The 24,253-nt window shown below is 36.3% G+C and overlaps 1 protein-coding gene and 1 non-coding gene across 6 annotated transcripts in view; both read right to left on the minus strand.

Moving 5' to 3' along the window:
• Window positions 1–24,253, minus strand: part of TMEM116 (transmembrane protein 116) — a 43,393-nt gene that overhangs the window by 11,368 nt on the left and 7,772 nt on the right. For 2 of the 5 annotated variants that reach the window (XM_070386049.1, XM_005908967.2), the window contains exons 1-7: window positions 22,700–22,820; window positions 22,093–22,139; window positions 21,548–21,611; window positions 14,492–14,623; window positions 3,522–3,626; window positions 1,420–1,469; window positions 254–337 (exon numbers count right to left, since the gene is read on the minus strand). In XM_070386049.1, coding sequence (XP_070242150.1) covers window positions 254–337; window positions 1,420–1,469; window positions 3,522–3,626; window positions 14,492–14,623; window positions 21,548–21,611; window positions 22,093–22,139; window positions 22,700–22,747 — 530 coding nt within the window. In that variant the 5' untranslated portion in view covers window positions 22,748–22,820. Of the gene's footprint in view, window positions 1–253; window positions 338–1,419; window positions 1,470–3,521; window positions 3,627–14,491; window positions 14,624–21,547; window positions 21,612–22,092; window positions 22,140–22,699; window positions 22,821–24,253 lie in introns of those variants that run through there. The other 3 variants (XM_070386048.1, XM_070386047.1, XM_070386050.1) reach the window with 3 other exon arrangements.
• On the minus strand, window positions 21,726–21,830 carry LOC138991558 (U6 spliceosomal RNA). The gene has a single exon (XR_011467529.1). It is a non-coding gene; the product is annotated as a U6 spliceosomal RNA (small nuclear RNA).

Below are 24,253 nucleotides of genomic sequence, written 5' to 3' on the forward strand. Positions count from 1 at the left end.
GCAATTTTACTTATCATCTAGCTAAGCCTTGTCAATAATATCTTGTTCCTTCTACTGAAACATTCTCATTTAGTCACTTTATGTCATATTTCTACTTAATGTATTTTTAGCCTTGACTATAGCCCTTATCCATAGCCCATGTAAAATACAAGCACCTTGGCCAGCATGGATGTACAAAGTGTTCTTCCATCGTTATTTATAGAAAAGAATAGGTGTAGTCTGCCATGAAAACGATAGGTTTGTTCTTACTTACCTGTGGCTCTGGCTGAAGTTGCGGAAACATTCACTGACATTGCCCAAACAGAATACAGGTACCATCAACAGTAGAGGTATCAGACTGGGAGGAAAAAAAATTATCACCCTAATATTCAGACTTTTTTATGCCTTTTTACCTGTGCAAAATATTCTCCTATCCTTCTCCCAATACCATTCCCCTACCCACTCTTCATGAAAACCTACACATTTAATTTCTTCAAGAAAAATACTTCAAAAACTTTAAGTATACTTTCATTTCAAGTTCCTGGTGAAATGAAGCAGGAAATGCATTTTATATCTAGGTTAATAAAATCTAACAGACTTTCACAGAGAGTCTCTGGGAACTGTGAGCTTCCCAGGTGGCAAAGTAGTAAAGACATAAGAGATGTGAGTTCAGTTTCTGGGTTGGGAGGGTTCCCTGAGCAGAAAATGGCAACCCACTCCAGTATTCTTGCTTGGAAAATTCTATGGACAGAGGAACTTGGCAGGCTACAGTCCATGGTATTGCAGAGTCGGACATGACTGAGTAACTAAGCATGCACTCTGGGAGTTGCATGATCAGATTAAAAAACCAAGTGGGTCAAAATGAAATGAAAAATCTATCAAGGACCTATGTGATCTGTCCATTCCCTAAGAAATTTTCCAAAACACAGCCTTAAGCAAACAGTTATTTATCCAGCTTAATATATGCAGATTCCTATAACTGGAAAAGATCCAGGAGTAAAAGATTACAATGTCTAAAATCAACTCAATGTGACCATCACTTTAGGTGAGATACAGATCCTTTCTGAGTTTAGTAAAAGAGTCTCATCCAATGTTATAAAGGTGAATAAGTTCTTGAAAATCATCTATTACAGCTTTCATGATATATGAAAAGGAATTAGAAGTCAAAAGACTTAAAGGAAAAATATTCACTCCAGGTCACATACAGTTAACGGCAGAACTGGGGCTAAAACCCAATCTGTAACTTCAAATTGCTTGCCTATTTTACCTGGGAAAATGAAACCAGTGATTACACATTTGTTGCTTCCTACTCAATAAAGCTATGTGAGGACCAAGGAGTGACAGAATGAATGGAAATAAGAGCTCTGTCCTTTTAACTGTTCCCACCTGGACCCAAGAATAATGAGTCTACACCATGCTAGGAAGGAAAAAAAATCTTACCTGGACAAAATGATGGCTATTTGACCAATTCGGCAGGTATAATCTATAACCTATGAAAATAATAAATGTGAGTAATGTCTTAGGATATTGCCAATCATATTATAATACCAAGTCATCACTTACTATTTGATAGTACAAAAATTCCCAATAGCAGGTTTGCTTCAGTTAAGCAATATTTGATAAAAAAGTAAATGAAATGAATAGTTCCTTAGCACTGAAGATAAAGAGAATTTATCTGTATTATTGTATATTAAAAAATACACCAGTAGCCACAAAGAGGGCCTGCAGAGAGTAGCTTAATATAAGATTTGGATACCACAACAAATTTTCTTAAGAAGAAAGGCAAATATGAAATCACACAGTAAATCTTCATCTTCTAATAACTGCTCAATCCTCTCCTCTTTTAGATCAAGGGAGGTGTAAACTGTTCAGACCTTATAGGTGGAGTAAAAGTCTATGTATAAGATGACCAGCAGAACCATTAACAGCCCAGGGTTAGTATAAGAATCAAAAAAGGCACCTTGAATATAAGACCTATCTAGAAGATAGGAACCCATATTCCCTGCATCGGAAGGTGGATTTTTAACCACTGGACCATGAGGGAAGTCCCCCTGCACTTCATGTTTATGATGAAAAATTGAGGCCCAAGAAAGGAAGATGATGTGCCCAAGGTCATACAGGAGACAAATGACAGAAATAGGTTTAGAGGACAGATCTCCTAATTTACTTCCAAATGCTCTTTTCACAATGCTATAATATCACTTATTCATTCAACAAACATTTGCTGCATTTCATCATGTGCATGACAGGATACCACTTTCATTTGTTCTAAAACTGTAGGCTTTGGAAAAAATATGCTGGGAGGCTTTCTAGATTCACTTATTCCATGGTGCTCTTGAACAAAAATTCTCCTTCAAAAAACCATGACAGAATGGATAAGGCATAAATAAGATGACTAGAATACTGAGTAAGATAAAATACACACAAAGACAGTTAAAGAAATGAACATTGTTAACAACATAAAAATGTATTCTGCTAAATCACCTAGTGATTTACTTAAAGAATCAAAAATAAGGAAGTAAGAGTACTATACAATGGAATACTATTTAGCAATAGAAAGGAATGAATTACTTATATACAATGAATGAACTTCAAAAGTATTATGCCAAATAAAATAAACCAGACACCAAAATATTTTGTATGATATATAAAATATCTATATGAAATGTCCAGAAAATGAAAATCTATAGAGACAGAAAGTGTATTAGTGGTTGCCTATGGCAGGGTGAGCCAAACATAGAGACTGAACAACAAGGGCAGGACAGGGTATGGAAAACAAATTAACAGTAAATGTGCATGAAGGATTTTACTGAGTGAAGAAAATATTTTGAAACTGATTTATGATAATTTTACAACCTGGTAAGTTTACTTTTAAAACCACTGAATTGTACACATGAAATAGGTGAATTATATATCTAAGATATGTATACACAGAAAAGGATCCAGGTATACTGACTTATTTACCAAGTGTTCTCTTCTCTTTCTGCAATGCTAGACAATGTCCACAACTCTTTTGTGACTCAAAGAAGGAACAAGTTGCTTCCTGGATCTTGTTTTCTAATTACCATGCATTTATTCCTCTGCCCTTCTGCAAACCAATATGTGTTACACACACATACCAACAAAACACGTCAGAGCACAACACTCTGCCTTTCCAATACCCATAACCCAAATCCCACGTTAGCTAGCTGGGCATTTTCCTACCTGCTCACCAAGGTTGTCTTCTTTAACAACAATGATGGATTGGCATAGAACCAAGAAGGATTTCCCTTACTGAAAGGAACCAGGCAGGAATGGTAATACTGTAAATAATGTTTCCTATAATCAAATCCTGTTGGTGGTGGTGGTGGTGGCAGCAGGGGTGGTGATGGTGGCAAAAGAGTAGAGAAATCATGTCAACAGTGTGGAAACTCCATGAGTTTTCTCTTTTATTAGCTCCCATGAATTCACCTAGTCAGTGCTAAGTGCTAAACTATTTGTCAAAGACATGTGGATTTGTTTTAGCATACTGTTCTTAACTATCTGCTCTGAAGAAAACTTACCAGTGAAAATGTCCTCTGTGCACTCTGGCTAGGTTTCATCCTCAGTTCTTTGTACAGATACCAGATATAATTGATGGTGTAGAAAAATGAGGAGATGTACAATACCTAGGTGAAAATCAAAACAACTGATCATACCTGTCCCACTATGGCTTCTTTCAATTTATTTCATTATTTCCTACTGTAAGAATCCTACCTACTGGTCTATTAGTAACTTAGCATCTAGTACCTCTATTATGCAAAACTGGGCCAAGTCTGAGAATTCAACCCAGGCCTACCTAAAATATGTCCCAGCATCCTTATTTTATCCTTTTGACTGTTGAGAGGAACCACATTATCCACCTCCTCTCAGTCAACTGTTCAATTTTTATGAGGATATCATAGAATCTTTTTCTATTTCATTTTTTAATTGAAAAGGACATCAGAAGGGTACAAACAAACTTTTTTACAAAACAGAAGTAAAATCACAGATGTAGAAAATAAACTTAAGTTTACCAGGGGATAAGGGGTGGGGGAGGGATAAATTGTGAGATTGGGATTGACATATACAGACTCCTATATAAAAAGTACTTAACTAGTAAGGACCTACTGTATAGCACAGGGAACTCTACTCAATACTCTGTAATGGCCTATATGGGAAAAGAATCTAAAAAAACAGTGGATATTTGTTTATGTATAACAGATTCACTTTGCTGTATACCTGAAACTAACACAATATTGTAAATCAACTATACTCCAATAAAAATTTTAAAAATAAAGAAAAGGACATAAGAATTTCCATTTCTAATAATGAAAGCCTAGGCTATCCGAACCAAACTTTCTATTCAAAAGAACTAAACATGAATATTTTTTTAATCTTTAAAAACATCAAAGAGCTGACAAGATTGCAACAAGCCAGCAAGACAAAAATCCAAGAGAAGGAACTTTTGCTTCCATCTTTGATGAAATAAAAGGAATAGAATTTGCACCTCAGCCTTAAAAAACTAAAACCTGGACAAAATACATGAAAACACCCTGTTTTCAAACATCGGATAACAATCAGTACAGAACAGTAATCCCTAAAAAAATAAAAATAAACAAGTTGAACCCAGCTAACCAGCTGGGCAAGGTGAGTGTGGTGAAGGGGAATCCAAAAGAAATAAGCTGTCTGTGAGTTCAGAGAGATTTCAGTGTTCATGGAGGCCAAGGCAGCTAAAATATGTGAAACAAATTATGAGAGAAGAGGCAGATACATAGAGACCTAGCGCTCTGGAGGTTTGCAGAGGTACCTTCGAGTTTTTGGTTAAGTATTAATCTATACACATGGGAGAGAAAACCATGAAGAACAGAGAAAGAAGCACTAGAAAGGAGTATGTAGAACAATCTTCAAAAAAAGAATCCCTAAAGGAATAGTTTGTGTCTCCATAAGCCAGTGTGGAAAGACTTCCTAATCCATAGGCTGAATGGCAGTATTGTAGAATAATAATGTAAAATCATAAGAGTACTGCCCTACTAATCAAACCAAATTAGCTGTACATTAAATACTGCCCTGCTGCTGCTGCTGCTAAGTCGCTTCAGTCGTGTCCGACTCTGTGCGACCCCATAGATAGCAGCCCACCAGGCTCCCCTGTCCCTGGGATTCTCCAGGCAAGAACATTGGAGTGGGTTGCCATTTCCTTCTCCGATGCATGAAAGTGAAAAGTGAAAGTGAAGTCGCTCAGTCCTGTCCCACTCTTGGCGACCCCATGGACTGCGGCCCACCAGGCTCCTTATTGCCTTAACTAAGCTTAAAAGCAAGCCTTCAAAAAAAACAAAGGATCAAACAAATGCAGAGTTAACTACATTGAAGACAAAACTCCTGAATTTAAAGGGGATTTATATGTATATATAAAACCTAATACTCAACAATATAAAATCTATAATATCTGGTGTGTATTAAAATATTTTAAGTCATGTAGATAGGCAGGAAATTATGGCCCATAATCAAGAGAAAAATTAATCAATAGCAATGAACCCAGAAACAGCATAGATTATAAAAATTAGGGGAAAAAAGTTAAAGGAACTATTGTAAATATACTCAGTATGTCCAAGAAGGTAGAGGAAAGCATTAGCACAACACTGAGAAATGAAAGGTATAAAAAAGATCCAAGTTGAAAGTCTAGAGATGAAAAATATATGGAATTTAAAACATGGAAAATTAGAAACTGCAAAAAATTAGTAAACTTGAAGACACAGAAATGGAAACTAAAATGAGACACCTAGAGATAAAAGATTTTGAAAAAAAAGGAACAAAACTTCAGTAAGTTATGTAACAATACAAGCAGGCTAATAATCCCTAATATGGAATTGGAATTCCAGCAGGAGTACAGAGGAAGGGAGGAAAAAAAATATATTTGAGGGAATAATAACCAAAAATTTTCCAAATTTGATGAAAATACAAACCACCATGTCCAAGAAACTTAATAAAACCAAACATAAGAAACATGAAGAAACCATATCAAGGTACAACATAATCATGAAATTAGATGTCAAAATCCTCAACAAAATATTAGCAAACCAAATTAAACAATACATAAAAAGGAACATACACCATGATCAAGTGGAATTTATCCCAGAATGCAAGAATGGTTCAATACCCACAAATCAGTCAATGTGGTATACCATATTAACAAACAGGAAAATGAAAATCATGATGATCGCAATAGATGCAGAAAAAGCTTCTGACAAAATTCAATATCCATTTATGAAAAAAACTCTCCACAAATTGGGTATAGAGGGAACATACCTCAATATAATAAAGGTCATGGATGACAAAACCACAGCTAATATCATACTCAACAGTGAAAAGTGGTCCTCGAAGATCAGGAATAAGACAAGGGTGCCCATTTTCACCACTTCTATTCAACAGTAATAGAAGTCTTAGCTACAGCAATCAGACAAAAAAAAGAAAGGCTTCCAAGTTAGAAGAGAAGAAGTAAAATGGTCACTATCTGTAGATGACATGATACTACACATACAGAAACTTAAAATCTCTACCAAAAAACGACTAGAGCTCATCAGTGAATTCAGTGAAGTTGCAAGACACAAGACTGATATACAAAAATCTGTTGCTTTTCTATACATTAATAAAGAACTATCAGAAAGAGAAAGCAAAAAAACCAATTCCATTTAAAACAGCATAAAAAAATAAACTTAACTAAAGAAGTGAAAGATATATTCTGAAAACTATAGACAAAGGAAATTTTAAATGATACAAAGAAATGGAAAGATACACCGTGTTTACGGATTGGAAGAATTAATATTGTTAAAATGTCCATAGTATCCAAAGCAATCTACAGACTCAAGGTAACAATCTCTATCAAAATACCTAGGAGAACTAGAACAAATAATCCTAAAATTTATATGGAACCACAGAAGACCCAGAATAGCCAAAGAAAGCTTGAGAAAAAAGAACAAAGCTAGAAGTATCACATTCCCTGACTTCAGACTGCAGTACAAAGGTAAGTCATCAAAACAGTATGGTATTGGCATAAAAACAGGCACATAGATCAATGGAACAAAATAATGAGCCCAGAAATTAACCACACACTTTTGGTCAATTAATCTATCAAAAGAGGCAAAAATAAACAATGTCAAAAGATACTCATCAATAAGTGTTGCTGGGAAAACTGGACAGCTATGTGTAAAAGGATGAAATTCAAACATTTTATCACACCATATAGTGCTTCCCGTGGTGGCTCAGCAGTAAAGAATCAGCCTGCCATGCAGCAGATGCAGGTTTGATCCCTGAGTCAGGAAGATCTGTGCAAAAGGAAATGGCAACCCACTCCAGTATTTCTGCCTCAGCAATCCCATGGACAGAGAGCCTAGTGTGCTACAGTCCAAGGGATCGCAAAAAATTGGACATGACTTAGCAACCAAACAACAACTATTATGATCACACCATATACAAAAATAAACTAAAAATGGATCAAAGACCTAAATGTAGGACAGGAAACCATAAAACTCTTAGAAGAAAACATAGGCAGAATACTATGACACAGAAACATTTTTTAGGATGTCTCCTTATGCAAAGGAAACAAAAGCAAAATAAACAAATGAGATCTTATTAAACTTAAAAGCTTTTGCCCAGCAAAGCAAACCATTGAGAAAAAGAAAAGACAAACTACAGAACAGGAGAAAATATTTGCAAATGATATATCCAATATGGAGCTAATATATGAATATCTCATACAACTCAATATCAAGAAGCCAAAAAACCAAATTTTTAAATGGGCAGAAGAACTGAATAGACATTTTTCCAAAGAAGACATACAGATAGCCAACAGGCACACACAAAAATGTTCAATGTTGCTAATTATCAGGATAATACAAATAAAAACCACAATGAGATATTATCTCACATCTGTCAGAATGGATATCACCAAAATGACCACCAATAACAAATGTTGGTGAGGATGTGGGGAAAAGGAGAACCTTAGAACAGCTGGGAATGTAAACTGGTTCAGCCACTATGGAAAACAGTATGGAGGTTCCTGAAAAAAATATAATTACCGTATGATCCAGCAATTCTACTCCTGAGCATATATAGCCAAAGAAAAAGAAAACAGTAATTTGAAACGACAGTTTCAAACTCCAATATTCATAGCAGCATTATTTATATAACCAAGATATGGAAGAAACTGTCCATCAACAAATGAACAGATACAAAATATGTGTATATAAATAAATAAATAAACACACACACACACACACACTAGAATATTACTCAGCCATAAGAAAGAATGAAAATTTGCCATTTACAACAACATAGATGGAACGGGAAAGTATAATGTTTAGTGAAATAATCAGAGAAAGAGAACTACTATATGTTACTACCTATATGTGGAATCTAAAAAATAAAACGAATTAATAAATATAACAAAACAGAAACAAACTCACAGATATACCTAATAAACAACTGGTTGTGCTAAGTTGCTTCAGTCCTGTGTGACTCTTTGGGACCCTATGGATTATAACCACTTGTTTATATTCTTGCCTGAAATATTAACAAGTGGTTACCAGTGGAAAAAAACAGATGAGGGAGGGGCAAAAAAATGGGTAAGTGATGAACAAGTACAAGCTACTATGTATAAAATAAACAATATACAAAGATATATTATACAGCACAAAGAATATAGCCAATATTTTATAACTTTAAACAGAGTATAATCTATTAAAAAGTGAATCACTATGTAGTACATCTGAAACTAATAAAATATTATGCATCAATTATATCTTAATTAAAAAAAAAGAAATTCTGACACATGCTACAACATGGATACACCTTGAAGACATTAAGCTCGGTGAAACAAGCTAACACAAAAGGTCAAATACTGTATTACTCTACTGATATGAGGTACCCAGAGCTTCCCAGGTGGTGCTAGTGGTAAAGAACCTGCATACCAATGCAGGAGACAAAAGAGACCTGGGTTCAATCCCTGCATTGGGAAGATCCCCTAGAAGAGGGCATGGCAACCCACTCCAGTATTCTTGCCTGGAGAATCTCCATGGACAGAGGAGCCTTGTGGGCTATCGTCCACAGGGTCACAAAGAGTTGGACATGAAGAGTCAGACAAGAAGCAACTTAGTTTGATATTTGGCAAAACTAATGCAATTAGTAAAGTTTAAAAATAAAATAAAATTTAAAAAAAAAAAAAGGAAAAAAAAAAAAAAAGAAGCAACTTAGTACACACATGAGGTACCCAGAGTAGTCAAATTCATAGGTGGTTACCAGAGGCTGGAAGGTTCAAGAAATGGAGAGGTATTATTTAAAGGATACAGAATTTCAGTCTGGGATAATAAAAATATCTGGAGGTGAACAGTGGTAACAGTTGCACAACAATGTGGATGTATGCTGCTGAACTGTATACTTAAAAGTTGCTAAAATACTAAAGTTTGTTATGTATTTTTACCAAAACCTAAAATTTTTTAACAGTTAAATGGAAAACTCTATGTTAAATGTGTTTTACCACAATTTCAAAAACTACAACTAATTCATTAAATAAATAAGCTACTGTGTTTAAGCCCTCTATAGCCCATCCCTACCACTGATTGCAAACAAAAACTATCTGGTAAAAATATAAAAATCAACTACTTGAGGACTGTGAAAAGTAAACAAAAGCAAGTGGATTACAGAAGAGAGTCAAATGTGAAGAAGTGAACTGCACAGAAATAAGTTTCCCAAACTTTTTCTCACAGTTTTGCCTCAAAGGTGTGCCCGGATCATGCTGCTGCTCAATGTAGGCACCTAACACTCTAGTAGAAACCCATCCTTTAGGCTACAGAAACCAGAGAAGGGCTCCCATCAGGCAGGAAGGTATGGAAAAGTATGGGGCGAATCCCAGAAATGATAAGAGTCAGAAATGAGGATGCTCTGATTCTGTGTGTGATTCCATAGAAGTCTCAGCCTAATCCCTACACCATGCATGAGCTTGGCAGTCCCAAAACAGCATAGCCACGGCTTAGAGAAATAGACTGAGATCTGAACCACTGCCTAAAGATTATGAGATGGTAATTACATTCTATATATAAAGAAAAGAAAAATGTCACTGACTCTCATGGGAGAGTATAATCATCAAACGTCAGCTCAGGAATGAGCCAGATGTTGGAAACATCCAACCGGTATTTTTATTTTTATTTTTTTGCTGTCTGTAGCAGAGTTTTATTAAAGTGTAAAGGGATAGAGAAAGCTTCTGACACAAACATCAGAAGGGGACATAAACAGTGCCCCCTCGTTAGTTTTTAGCAAAGCATTACATACTGATTACCAAGCATTTTGAGATAGTTGTTAGTTTTTGGCAAAGCTTTCTATACTGGTTAGCAAGCATTTTGAGATAGAATTGGCACAAAGAGAGTCATCTCTGGCCATAAAACAATTGACATGAATCTTGAAGACAGGCAGATTTCCAAGCAAATACAGAGGTTCATTAATATAGCTTATTAAGAAAAACATTTTCATGAGTAAGACGTATTGGTTTGCTGAGCCATTAGAAGCTCAAGGCTTGAGAAAAACGAGTTCAGGAGGAACCAAGTGTTGTCATGGAGCCTCCTTTAATCCTGTGTAAAAGAAAGAAAGTCAAGTCACTCAGTCGTGTCCAACTCTTTGTGACCCCACGGACTGTAGGCTACCAGGTTCCTCCATCCATGGGATTTTCCAGGCAAGAACACTGGAATGGGTTTCCATTTCCTTCTCCCCAAGCAGTATTTTTAAAAGCAACTATTTACAATGCATTTAAGGGGGAAAAAAAATAATGCTCAAAATTCTCCAAGCCAGGCTTCAGCAATACATGAACCGTGAACTTCCAGATGTTCAAGCTGGTTTTAGAAAAGGCAGAGGAACCAGAGATCAAATTGCCAACATCCGCTGGATCATGGAAAAAGCAAGAGAGTTCCAGAAAAACATCTATTTCTGCTTTATTGACTATGCCAAAGCCTTTGACTGTGTGGACCACAATAAACTGTGGAAAATTCTGAAAGAGATGGGAATACCAGACCACCTGACCTGCCTCTTGAGAACCTATATGCAAGTCAGGAAGCAACAGTTAGAACTGTACATGGAACAACAGACTGGTTCCAAATAGGAAAAGGAGTACGTCAAGGCTGTATATTGTCACCCCGCTTATTTAACTTATATGCAGAATACATCATGAGAAACGCTAGGCTGGAAGAAGCACAAGCTGGAATCAAGATTGCCAGGAGAAATATCAATAACCTCAGATATGCAGATGACACCACCCTTATGGCAGAAAGTGAAGAGGAACTAAAAAGCCTCTTGATGAAAGTGAAAGAGGAGAGTGAAAAAGCTGGCTTAAAGCTCAACATTCAGAAAACGAAGATCATGGCATCTGGTCCCATCAGTTCATGGGAAACAGATGGGGAAACAGTGGAAACAGTGTCAGACTTTATTTTTTTGGGCTCCAAAATCACTGCAGATGGTGACTGCAGCCATGAAATTAAAAGACGCTTACTCCTTGGAAGAAAAGTTATGACCAACCTAGATAGCATATTCAAAAGCAGAGACATTACTTTGCCAACAAAGGTCTGTCTAGTCCAGGCTATGGTTTTTCTAGTGGTCATGTATGGATGTGAGAGTTGGACTATGAAGAAGGCTGAGTGCCGAAGAATTGATGCTTTTGAACTGTGGTGTTGGAGAAGACTCTTGGGAGTCCCTTGGACTGTAAGGAGATCCAACCAGTCCATCCTAAAGGAGATCAGCCCTGGGATTTCTTCGGAAGGAATGATGCTAAAGCTGAAACTCCAGTACTTTGGCCACCTCATGCGAAGAGTTGACTCATTGGAAAAGACTCCGATGCTGGGAGGGATTGGGGGCAGGAGGAGAAGGCGAAGACAGAGGATGAGATGGCTGGATGGCATCACTGACTCAATGGATGTGAGTTTGAGTGAACTCCGAGAGTTGGTGATGGACAGGGAGGCCTGGCGTGCTGCGATTCATGGGGTCGCAAAGAGTCGGACACGACTGAGCAACTGAACTGAACTGAAGCGAAAAAACACTTGAAATAATTTTAGGGGTGAAAGAAATAGGAATGTTTATTAACTTGATTGCGGTGATGATTTCATACATATATTAAAAATGTACACTTTAAATATATGTAGTTTTTGAATACATAGCTCAATAAAGTTCAAAAAATAAAGTAACATTAATCACATCTGTGCCAAACACAAAGTAATTGTTATTAGCGACAGTTTTATAGATTTAGGAGACTGAATTTGGAAAGATGGAAGTATTTGCCTAAGGTCACAAAGTTAATCAGGTCCAGGATTTCAGTGCAGATTTTTTTCTTCTAGAAAGATAATGCTCAAAAGCCTTCAAGCTAGGCTTCAACAGTACATGAACTGAGAACTTTCAGATGTACAAGCTGGATTTAGAAAAGGCAGAGGAGCCAAAGATCAAGTTGCCAATATCCACTGGATCACAGAAAAAGCAAGAGAATTCCAGAAAAACTTCTCCTTCATGGACTACAGTAAAGCCTTTGACTGTGTGGGTCACAACAAACTATGGAAAATTCTTAAAGAGAATTTTACCAGATCACCATTCCTGCCTTCTGAGAAACTGGTATATAGGTCAAGAAACAACAGTTAGAACCGGATGTGGAACAATGGACTGGTTCAAAATTAAGAAAGGAGTACATCAAAGACTGTATATTGTCACCCTGCTTATTTAACTCATATGCAGAGTACCTCATATGAAATGCCAGGCTGGATAAAACACAAGCTAGAATTAAGATTGCCAGGAGAAATATTAGTAACCACAGAAAAACAGATGACACCACCCTTATGGCAGAAAGTGAAGAGGAACTAAAGAATCTCTTGGTGAAGGTGGAAGAGGAAAGTGAAAAAGCTGGCTTAAAACTCAACATTCAAAAAACTAAGATATGGCATCTGATCCCATCACTTCATGGCAAATAGATGGGGAAAAAAATAGCAACAGTGACAGACTTTATTTTCTTGTGCTCCAAAATCACTGTGGACTGTGACTGCTGTCATGAAATTAAAAGACACTTGCTCCTTAAAAGGAAAGCTATGACAAACCTAGACAGCATATTAAAAAGTAGAGACACCACACTGCCAACAAAGGTCCATATAGTCAAAGGTATGGTTTTTCCAGTAGTCATGTAGAGATTTGAGAGTTGGACCCTAAAGAAGGCTGAGCACCGAAGAATTGATGCTTTCAAACTGTGTGCTGAATGAAGAATCATCTTGAGAGTCCCTTGGACTGCAAGGAGATCAATCCAGTCAATCCTAAAGGAAATCAACCCTGAACTTTCACTGGAAGGACTGATGCTGAAGCGCCAATATTTGGCCACCTGATGCAAAGAACTGACTCATTGGAAAAGATCCTGATGCTGGGAAGGATTGAAAGCAGGAGAAGAAGGGGCAACAGAAGATGAGATGGTTGGATGGCATCACTCACTCAATGGCCATAAGTTTGAGCAAGCTCCGGGAGTTGGTGAAGGACAGGGAATCCTGGTGTGCTGAAGTCCATGTGGTAGCAAAGAGCTGGACACAACTGAGCGACTGAACTGAACTGAACTGAACTGAATGGACAGGGAAGCCCGAAGGGCTGCAGTCCATGGGGTCGCAAAGGGTCAGACACAACTGAAACGACTGAACAACAACAAAGAGTATAATATTATAATATAATAATTGTTTATTATTACCTGAGAAAATACAGCCTTAACCCTATCTATGAGGTTATAAGCAGGACTGAATAAAGTATGTCTCTAAGATACTTAAATTCATACAAGATAGGTAACATATTATTAGTACCTGGAGTTCATATCACTAATTACATATTAGTATTTTCCTACTAAATTAAAACAAATTTCCCCTCTAGCAACAACTCCCAGATCAAGTAACCAGCAGTGAGTATAGACTGCACATTAACCTCTGCTTTTTTCACATCCCAAGTCTCAGAAACATTATATACTGATAGTACTAGATAGGTTAATCCACTGATAAAATCTATGAAAGATATATAAGTTACATATAATCATATGTAGCATTTCTAAAAGTCAACGTTTATTATATTAATAAAAAATGCAATAATCTCAAAAGATGTTGACATATACTCCATTACATGAAAATATGGTCACAGTATGTTGAATAATAAGAGCAGATTATAAAGAGTATAAATATATCATATTTGCTCTAAAATGCATTTATCTATAGAGAAGAAGATTGAAAATACATAATATACATAAAATATTAAAGAGTAATTATATCTGGGATTTAACTACCTTTTTGCTTCTCCGTATTTTCCAAATTTTCTATAGTAAGTAGTTTTTTAATGTGGAAAAACAGTAAAAGCTATTATTTCAAAGTGTACCAATAAATAAAAGGGTCCCACTTTCCAGGATGGGTTACCCTCACTTCTTATTTAGATCAGAGTGTGCCTTTCACACCAGATGTTGTCACAGTCTAGCAGCACTCACCTGTCCAACTACTTGCAGGTTATAGCAGACAATGTCCTTACTGGCTGTTGAAGTACCATAGAGAAGTGCCTCAGTGAGCCAGTATATCCCCAAGAGGAGGTCAGAGAAGCTCAGGTAAAACAGTGGTCTTCTCTGTCAAAGCAAGAAAATTCATGCTTTCAAAAATGATGCAGCCAAAAGAATGTATCAATCAATTAGGTTTAACCTTTCTAATATAAAACTGGGCATAATTTCTCTGGGGCCTCTGCTACTGGCTAACTGTAGGGAATCTAAATGAACAATCCAGGTAGGAAGGAATCTGTAATCTCAATTATTCCAACTGTTCTGGAACCAGAGGAACTTCTCCCTCACAGAGACATTCCTTCCTCAGATACAGGGTTGAAGGAAAGAATGGAAAAATGAAAAATTCTGTAATGGAGACATACCTCAAATGGGAAATTTTAAGTGTTCAAGCTGCACAGCCAACATCTTCTAACAATAAGACATGAGATCTGAGTGTTTTAGGATATGGTTAAGAACACAAAGAACATGAAAACAGGTGTTTTTAAATTTTCGTATAGTTTAATTTGCAATTTTTCTTTACTGATGTATAACTGACAAATAAAATTATAAGATAATTCAAAGTACATGTGATGATCTGATGTATATATACACTGTGAAAGGATTTCCTTCAAGTTAATGAACACATCCATCACCTCACATATTTAACTATATAACATAAATGTGTGTGAGAACATTTAACATTTACGTCCTATTCTCTGAGCAAATTTCAACTATACAATATAGTGTTATCAACTATGGTTATCATGTTATATACAAGATCCTAAGATTTTATTCATCTTACAGGCTTTCATATTAATGAACGTCAAGATGGAGAAAAATACCAGCAAGAATTATATATGTCTTTCAATTTCTAACTACATTCTGAAGTTTGTCTGTCTCACTTTCTAGTATCCTTCTCCTTTTGGTCTACACACTCCCACTTTCTTGAAAACAGTTTTGGACCACCATGGAGAAAATTATAAAATGTTTATTAAAAGACCCCAAAGATCTAAGGTGAATGCTCATGAACTGTAAGATCCAGTATTATGAAAATGTCAGTTCTCCTTTAACTGATACACAGATTAAATGTAAATCATTATATCTCAACATATTTTCTTGTATAGTTTGATGAAGTTGGCTCTAAATTTGATACTGAAACACAAAATATCAAGTTAACCATGACATTCTTCAAGAAAAAGGAGAAAGAGGACTTATCCTATACATACCAAAACAATATAAAGCTGGAACAATATAAAGCAGATAAAGTGGTACTAGCCCAGAGATGGACAAATAGATCAATGGAACAGAATGGAGTCTCAAACAAGCCTAAGCATGCAAATATATATATAAGATTCATAAACTTTTGATACATGACAGAGGTAGTACTTTCTGGGTGGAGAAAGAACAGGCTTTTCAAAATGTGATACTAGAACAACTGGGTATCCATATGGATAAAAATGAAATTGGGCCCCAACTTTCTATTTCACACACTCAAAAATTAGTCTCAACTAGTTCAAAGACCTAAATGTGAAAGACAAACATCTATAAAGGTTTTTTAAAAAAAATTTTAAAGGTAATATAGAAGAATGTCTTCAATTTTAGGGAAAGTTTTTCCTAAACAAAATTCTAAAAGAAATAGTTAAAAATTTGCCCACATTGAAATGAAAAATGTTTGTCAAAGGATACCATAAAGAAAGTGAAAAGACAAGCCACGAAGTGGGAGATCTTTGTAACACATATGACTAACAAAGGAAAAGTATCCAAACAATATTAAAGACAAACAAAAACTCTTAAAATGCAATAAGAAAAACTAATTTTAAAAATGGACATAAGATTCGAACAGGTAGTTAAGAAAGAAATTCAAATAACCATAATCATGTGAAAATACATCTGACCCAATCAGCAATCAAGGAAATCAAAAAATTAAATTTACAAGGAGACCAAAGTCAATCAATCATAAACTACAGGGGACCAAAAGTCAAATCAATCAATCAACAATGAGACTGGGACTTCCCTGGTGGCCAAATTAAGTGGTTAAGAATCTGCCTGCCAATGTAGGGGACACGGGTTCAATTCCTGGTCTGGGATCTAAGATCCCACATGCCTCGGGGCAACTAAGCCTGTGCACCACAACTAGAGAATAGCCCCTGCTTACTGCAGCTAGAGAAAGCCCACATTTAGCAACGAAGATCCAGCGCAGTCAAAAATAAATAAACTTTAGTTTTTAAAAAAATCTACAGTGAGACAAAAATTACACACCCATGGCAAAAAAATTTTAAAGTCTGACAATATCAAATACTGAGGGGAGCATGAAGCAATGAGACAGTTCATACGCTGCTGGCCCAACCATTTGAAGAAAGCTTGGCATTATCTACGGGATATCCATATCCTATAGCAACTCCATTATTAGGTAAATACATTAGAGAAATTTTTGCATGTGGGCATCAGAAGACACCTACCAGATTGTTTATAGTAGCGCAGATAGATAAACTGTGGTATGTTCATAATACAGAATGCTAAACATCAATGAAAAAGAAATGAAGCAGAGCTATACACAACACCATGGACAAATCTCAGAAGTAATAATGAGGGAAAAAAGCAAATCACAAAGCAATACATCCTCAAAAATGCAATGTTATCCCATCTATATTAAGTTCAAAAATGCAAAAACTAAATTCTGTCACAGATTTTACTGGTCTATGACCTACCACAAGTTTATAACTGTTAATGGGTAAAAAATTAAAACAGAATACACAATAAACTCTGGAGCAGAAAGGCAGCCAAGCAGCTCTTGTGAGCAAGAACATATAGTCAATGATTCAACAAATAACCTTAAACATAGGGAACCGCTGGTCATTAAAACGTACCTAAGGTCGTTCCTGGAGAAATAAAGGATAAAAAGAGGTTTATATACTTTCACTCATGGTTGGAAAATCATGAGTTCTAGTAACAGGAGACAAAATCAAATAAACAACAAAACCTGGGACTTCCCTGGTGGTCCAGTGGCTGAGACTCCCAACTCCCAGTGCAGGTCATCCAGGTTCAATCCCTGCTCAGGGAACTAGATCCCACATAATGAAACTAAGAGTTTGCATGCCACAACTAAAAGATCTCATGTGCTGCAACTAAGACCAGGTACAGCCAAATAAATGAATAATATTTCTAAAAATATATATGTAAAGTATCAGATCAGATCAGATCAGTCGCTCAGTCGTGTCCGACTCTTTGAGACCCCATGAATCGCAGCACGCCAGGCCTCCCTGTCCATCACCAACTCTCGGAGTTCACTCACACTCATGTCCATGGAGTCAGTGATGCCATCCAGCCATCTCATCCTCTGTCTTCGCCTTCTCCTCCTGCCCCCAATCCCTCCCAGCATCGGAGTCTTTTCCAATGAGTCAACTCTTCGCATGAGGTGGCCAAAGTACTGGAGTTTCAGCTTTAGCATCAGTCCTTCCAAAGAAATCCCAGGGCTGATCTCCTTCAGAATGGACTGGTTGGATCTCCTTGCAGTCCAAGGGACTCCCAAGAGTCTTCTCCAACACCACAGTTCAAAAGCATCAATTCTTCAGTGCTCAGCCTTCTTCACAGTCCAACTCTCACATCCATACATGACCACAGGAAAAACCATAGCCTTGACTAGACGAACCTTTGTTGGCAAAGTAATGTCTCTTAAAAACAAAACTGATGCATCCATTATTGAAATCAAAAGATATGTCACCCCTTCTGTTTAACAAGATACTATATAAAAGGCAATACAAAGACATGTATGATAGAAACCATACTTTAAGAAAAATACAAAACATAAAAAATTTAAAACTTTTTTAAAAAGGTACTTCCCTGGTGGTCCACTGGCAAAGGATCTATGCTTCCACTACAAGGGGCACTGGTTTGATCCCTGGTCAGGGAACTAAGATCCCACATGTCATGTGGCATGGCCAAATGTTTTTTTTTAAATAAATAATGTTTTAATAAAAATACAATCAGCATAGTAGTTAAGAAACACATGAAAAAGCTTAATAATGATCCTAAACATTAAAGAAAAATCTTAAAAATATATATATATATTTGTACTTGTCTAACTAAAATCAAGAGCAAAATAAAATGCAGAGACAGAATGCATTATGTGAAGGTCTTTCCCTGAGGAGGTTCTGGGTCCAGGTCTATCCGGTAAGGTAAAACACCTAAAGCAACCCATATTAACACTCTCCCAAAGCCCCACTTCCCAATATTTCCAGTGAAATCAAGTTACAAAGAATATCAAAAGTGACCTTCATAAGGAAATGAAGTCACACAAGTGTAGCCTTTTTTTTTTTTTTAACATTGGCTGGCCTAAGCCACTTTCTTCTCTTTTAAGGTTGCTTCTCTGAGTCACTGTTTAATCAGCTAGTCCACTCAAAGATTTCCCATGGATTTCTCCAATTTACCGTAATTATTAATTTAATAATTATCTTTTTTTCAGATTATGCCCTCATGTGTCTTTGTTGTTTAAAATGTTACTTAACAAATAAATAAAACAGTGTAGTATGACTGACCAGAGAAGGCCATGGCACCCCACTCCAGTACTCTTGCCTGGAAAATCCCATGGACGGGTAGGCTGCAGTCCATGGGGTCGCAAAGAGTCGGACACAACTGAGCGACTTCACTTTCACTTTTCACTTTCATGCACTGGAGAAGGAAATGGCAACCCACTCGTGTTCTTGCCTGGAGAATCCCAGGGACGGGGGGAACCTGGTGGGCTGCCGTCTATGGGGTCACACAGAGTCGGACACGACTGAAGCGACGCAGCAGCAGCAGCAGTATGACTGATATTTTTAAGCTGGAAAAATTGGAATCTTCCCTAAATCAAGAAAACAGAATGTGTAGGCACTACTGAATTCATAATTACTCAGGTCCTTCAGGCTCTGGTTATGTGAAAGGTATGAGCATTGAAGCCAGAGAAATTAAAGGTTGCACCCCAGGCCAAACTAGACCCCACATCTTTATAAAACTCTAACGCACGGTCATGGCAAAGGTCACCCTAGAGCAGCGATTTTCAACCACGAGTGACTGTCTCTTCCAGGAGACATTTGACAACATTTGAACATATTTTTGGTTGTCACAACTGGGTGAGGAAGGTTTCTGCAACATCCAATAGGTAAAGTCTGCTAAACATCCTAAGATGCAGGACAGCCACCTACAACAAATAACCATATAATCCCAAAGGTCAATAGTGGCTGAGACTGAGAATCTCTGCTTACCCCTCTCTATGTAACTTTATATTTTATTAACTTAATCACACCTGAATTAAAATTTTAATAAACATCCAGGAAACAAACATTAAGGAAATTCATATCACAGGAAGATGTGTGGCCTAAGATTACTTTGGCAGGCAACTAACAATACAGTATACAGACTTCTACTTTCTAGTTTTACTTACATAGCCACATTCTATCTCTGAAATTCAAAATTCTCTTTTCATTAGGCATTATATTTCAGTGGTTTAAAAGTGTATGGGAGAGGGACTTCACTGGTGGTCCAGTGGTTAGGATTTTGCCTTCCAGTGCAGGGGGTACAGATTCCATCAGGGAGCTAATATCCTACATGCCTCAGGGCCAAAAAACCAAAAGCAATACTGTAACAAATTCAATTAAGACTTTTAAAATGGTCCACATTAAAAAAAAAAAAATCTTAAACAAAAAATAATACAGGTGAGGAGAGGCTTTAGAACAAGATAACTCTGAACCCAAAATCTAGTTTTAATACTTACTAGCTTAGGAAAATCCATCAATTTAATAAGGATTCCATTTCTCCATCTATAATATCAGACTAATAATATCTACCTCACAGGATTATTTTAAGGATTAAATGAAAAATGCTTTTTTTTTTTTTTGACTGCCCTAAGCAGCAAGTGGAACTTTCCCAACCAGGGATCAAACCTACACCAATTGCGGTGGAAGCACAGTATTAACCACTGGACTACCAGGGAAGTCCTGAAGAGTGTATTTAAAATACTGGGCATATACACCAATAATATAATAATTATGAAACACTGTGTTTAATTTGAAGGGGGATTGTAGTTAAGAGTTAAGACTTTTGAAAAATCCCTGCTCTGCTACTTACTGTGTAACTTGAACAACTTATTTCATGACTTTGAGTCTCAATTTCCTTATCTGCAAAATTTAGCTAATACCATTCTTCTCACAGGACAGTGATGAGGACCAACAAGATACAGTATTTTATATACAGAGTTAAAGTGGGCCAAATAAAACCTAGTGACATTTTCTACATTACAAAAGTTCTCTAATATATGTTCTAAATTACATTTTGCTTAATTTTGTGCCACCTGGCCTGATTTTAAAAGTTTTCTTATATTTTTCTTAAAATATTTTTTTAAAGGCAGTGAAATCCCAGAAACCTACCCACTAGGCCACCAAGGAACTCCCTGGTTGGTTTTTTTAATACCTTAAGAATATTCAATTTTTATTTGTCAATTACATCTCAGTAAAAGGAAGGGTTTTTTTTTGGTATGATTAGTTTTCCATAGGATGTATTTTTGTTCTATTTTCACTGTTAAATGTAATTGCCAGAAGGCCAGAACAGCAAAATAAATATCTTTTGTATAGCAGTCTTTGAACTATTTCCAGCCCCACTAGCAATTTTACCAAGATATCAACATCAGAAAACTCACCTCTTGGCAGGACCCTACTACGTTTAGAGCAAATTATAGGCTTCAAACAACACTCCATTTCCTTGACTTTAATAATTAAGGCATACTCCAAAAAAAATCTACATTTATCCACTAATCCACATCTCGTCAATTCCTCAGTATTAAAAATTATAGTTAAAATAACTACCTAAAAGAAAAGGGAGATCTATTGGCAATGTCTAAAGCATCCCAATGTATCAAAATGACAAATTTACAAGCAACTTACAGAATTATTCCATCACTTACAGGGGACACCCACCTCACTTAATTATTTCAAAGGCTAAATCACTGAAAATTCAAATCCAACACAAAAACAGATGGCTCACCTCTGGAGATTTCTGTATGTTCTGGAATATAGCATAGGCAACAAGTGAGCTTGAACCTATAACACTGACAGAGATAAAAGACTATCATTAAACAGGACAATTGGGGCTCCTTTGTTTTTGCTACTGATTTTATATACTTACTGAAATATAATTGATATAAAATAAACTGCACAGTTTTAAAAATATGGAATGCTTAATGAATTTGTGTGTCATCCTTAAACAGGGGCTATGCCAATCTCTGTATCATTACAATTTTTAGTATATGGGCTACCAAAGTGAGCACTTTGCAACTGGTTTTGAAAATCAATCCTGTTGACCAAAATATCCTTTAATTACTTCAATCCGTTTTTTATTATTGTAGTTGTTGATATTATTACAGTTTATTATTCAGAAAAAATCAGCACGGTATAGAAGTGCATCTCTTTCTAAAGAATAAAAGTAAATCCCCAGGGGGTGAGGGGCAGAGATATAGAAACTACAAGAATTCTCCAGTTCTGCTTGTAGTAGTTTAAACAGTCACATTACATGAGATCAAATAAACTTACCTCAGAGTAGCCATCACAAACTGTATCCACTGTATTGCAGAAAAAAACTAAATAAAAAGAGAAAATGAGAATAAAATTAAGTCTTTAAATTTTAATATTCAACCCTACTCTAATTTCACTATTTATTAACTATCTGTGCAGAGCACAAACCCTTCATTGCCTAATCAAAACATGTTAGGTCTGAAAATGAGTAGAAGGGGTGAACCGGCCCCTGGAAAGCCAGGGTGGCCCTTTTTCCTTCCTTATTGCTACATCGCTGAGAAACACTAAGATAAAAAGAATAGAGAGGTGGACAGAAAATGACTGAATAAAAAAAGAGTTGGATGAGAAAATTAATAGAGTCAAGAATAAAATGGAGAAGAGGTAGAAAAAGCTAAATTTTGAGAGAGAACAGTCAGGTAAGTGGAAAGAATGGGTAACAGAAAAGGCAAACAGACACTAAATGACGTTGACTGCCAGAGAGCTAGACAGAAAAAACAGAATAGTAAGCAACAGGGGAAAAGGAAGAAGTTAATCGCATGGAGAGAGATACTGTTAGTGAAAAATACAGACCAGGGAGGAAGGAAGGGGGAACAAAAAAGAAGAGAGGGGCTGCTTCTAGTCTCACCAAATCCCAACTGTCCTCCAAAATGCTAGTCTCCAGTAGGAAGGCCATACGGACTTCAGCCTCAGCTAAATTTAAGCAGCCTGATCCTTCCTGGTCAGGTTCTGAATTCCAAGCAGTAAACAGGTAGCTCCACCCTTAACCCAGCTGGGCTCCTCCCTACCCAATCCTGCCCTGTATCTTGAGGGCAAGGAGAGAAAGTAGTGAGAAGTGGAGGAGAAAGCCAAGCAGAAAGAACAAAAATAGAGAGAGCAGGTGACAAGGAAACAAAGTTCTAAAAAGCATTAGGAATTGTAAGAAGCGGCAAGAGGTAGGAATAATAAAAAATACAGAGAATGAGTCACTAAGAAAAGATAAATGGAGCTGCAAGGGAGAAATGGAATAAAAAAATGGAGAGAAAAACAGGGAAGAAGGGAGTTCTGTTTGAAATCTGTTCCTGTTTAGGGACAATAGCCTGTATTGGGGAAGACAGACTGTATATTCACTCAATTAGTCAGTTTTTAGTAATATCTGGAAAAGGTGTGAAAGAAGAAGGGGTTATTAACGTCTTATATTTATTTAATATTAACATTTTCTTAAATATTCTGTACCAAAATTCCCACCATATAATTACATTAATAAATTACATAATTTAATATGCTTGTGTTTATATACCAACTTTGCATAAAACACTGTTATGAAATATATAAAGACAAAAAAGATACAGACCTAGACTTCCAGGACCTTATACCATAGTAAAAAAAATAACTTGAATTCCAAAATCTTGAATAATTGTCACAAAAAATAATGTACACTGATGGTCATTTGAACATTATCTGGAAGAATTGGAAAAATTTGGACAAAAATTGGGGGAAGGAGAAAGCAGAAGGAAGAATATTTCATTTACATAACTATTTATATTTCATCTAACCATTCCCTCATACATTTCACAAATATTTAATAATGTAAATTCAATCATGAGTAACTTAAATATATTATTCATTTTTTCCCATGAAATTAAGAATATCATGTGCAGTGGAAGATAGGACATTGTTAAGTGGAGGTAGGCTCTAATCACTTTGCTTAAATTATTAGATCAACAAATTAAAATACCAGTATATTTCTGGATCAGAAACTCCTACCACAAAGTCTTAGTGTTTCGAGGCCTCTAATCACACATCTATCTAATAAGGGTGAGGGACTAATTACAGTCTCACCAGTGATAAGAGAATGTTTTTGAACAAAGGACTCCTGTCTCAGTCAAGAACAAATGTCAAACTATTCAGAGAACAGCCACGGCAAATCAGTCTGCTACTTTTGGCAAGAGAACTTTTCTCTTTTGGCCTCTCTTCTAAAACAGCTTATGCCACCAACCAACATTTGGGGATTTACTTTTCTATTTTTCTCTATAAATTAATCCCCTGCCTGTATATTTAGCACTGTTTCCTTCTGACATGTCTTTGGAAACATAATCCTCCCAAATCCTTTTCTACAAGGGCTAATCCAAGCCCAATGATGAAGTGGGTGATATATATTTTCAGTTTTCTCTTTTCTTTTTACTTAGCTCCTTAGCAAGTT

The sequence above is a fragment of the Bos mutus genome, chromosome 17 (genome assembly GCF_027580195.1).
Source record: "Bos mutus isolate GX-2022 chromosome 17, NWIPB_WYAK_1.1, whole genome shotgun sequence".
Taxonomy (NCBI): domain Eukaryota; kingdom Metazoa; phylum Chordata; class Mammalia; order Artiodactyla; family Bovidae; genus Bos; species Bos mutus.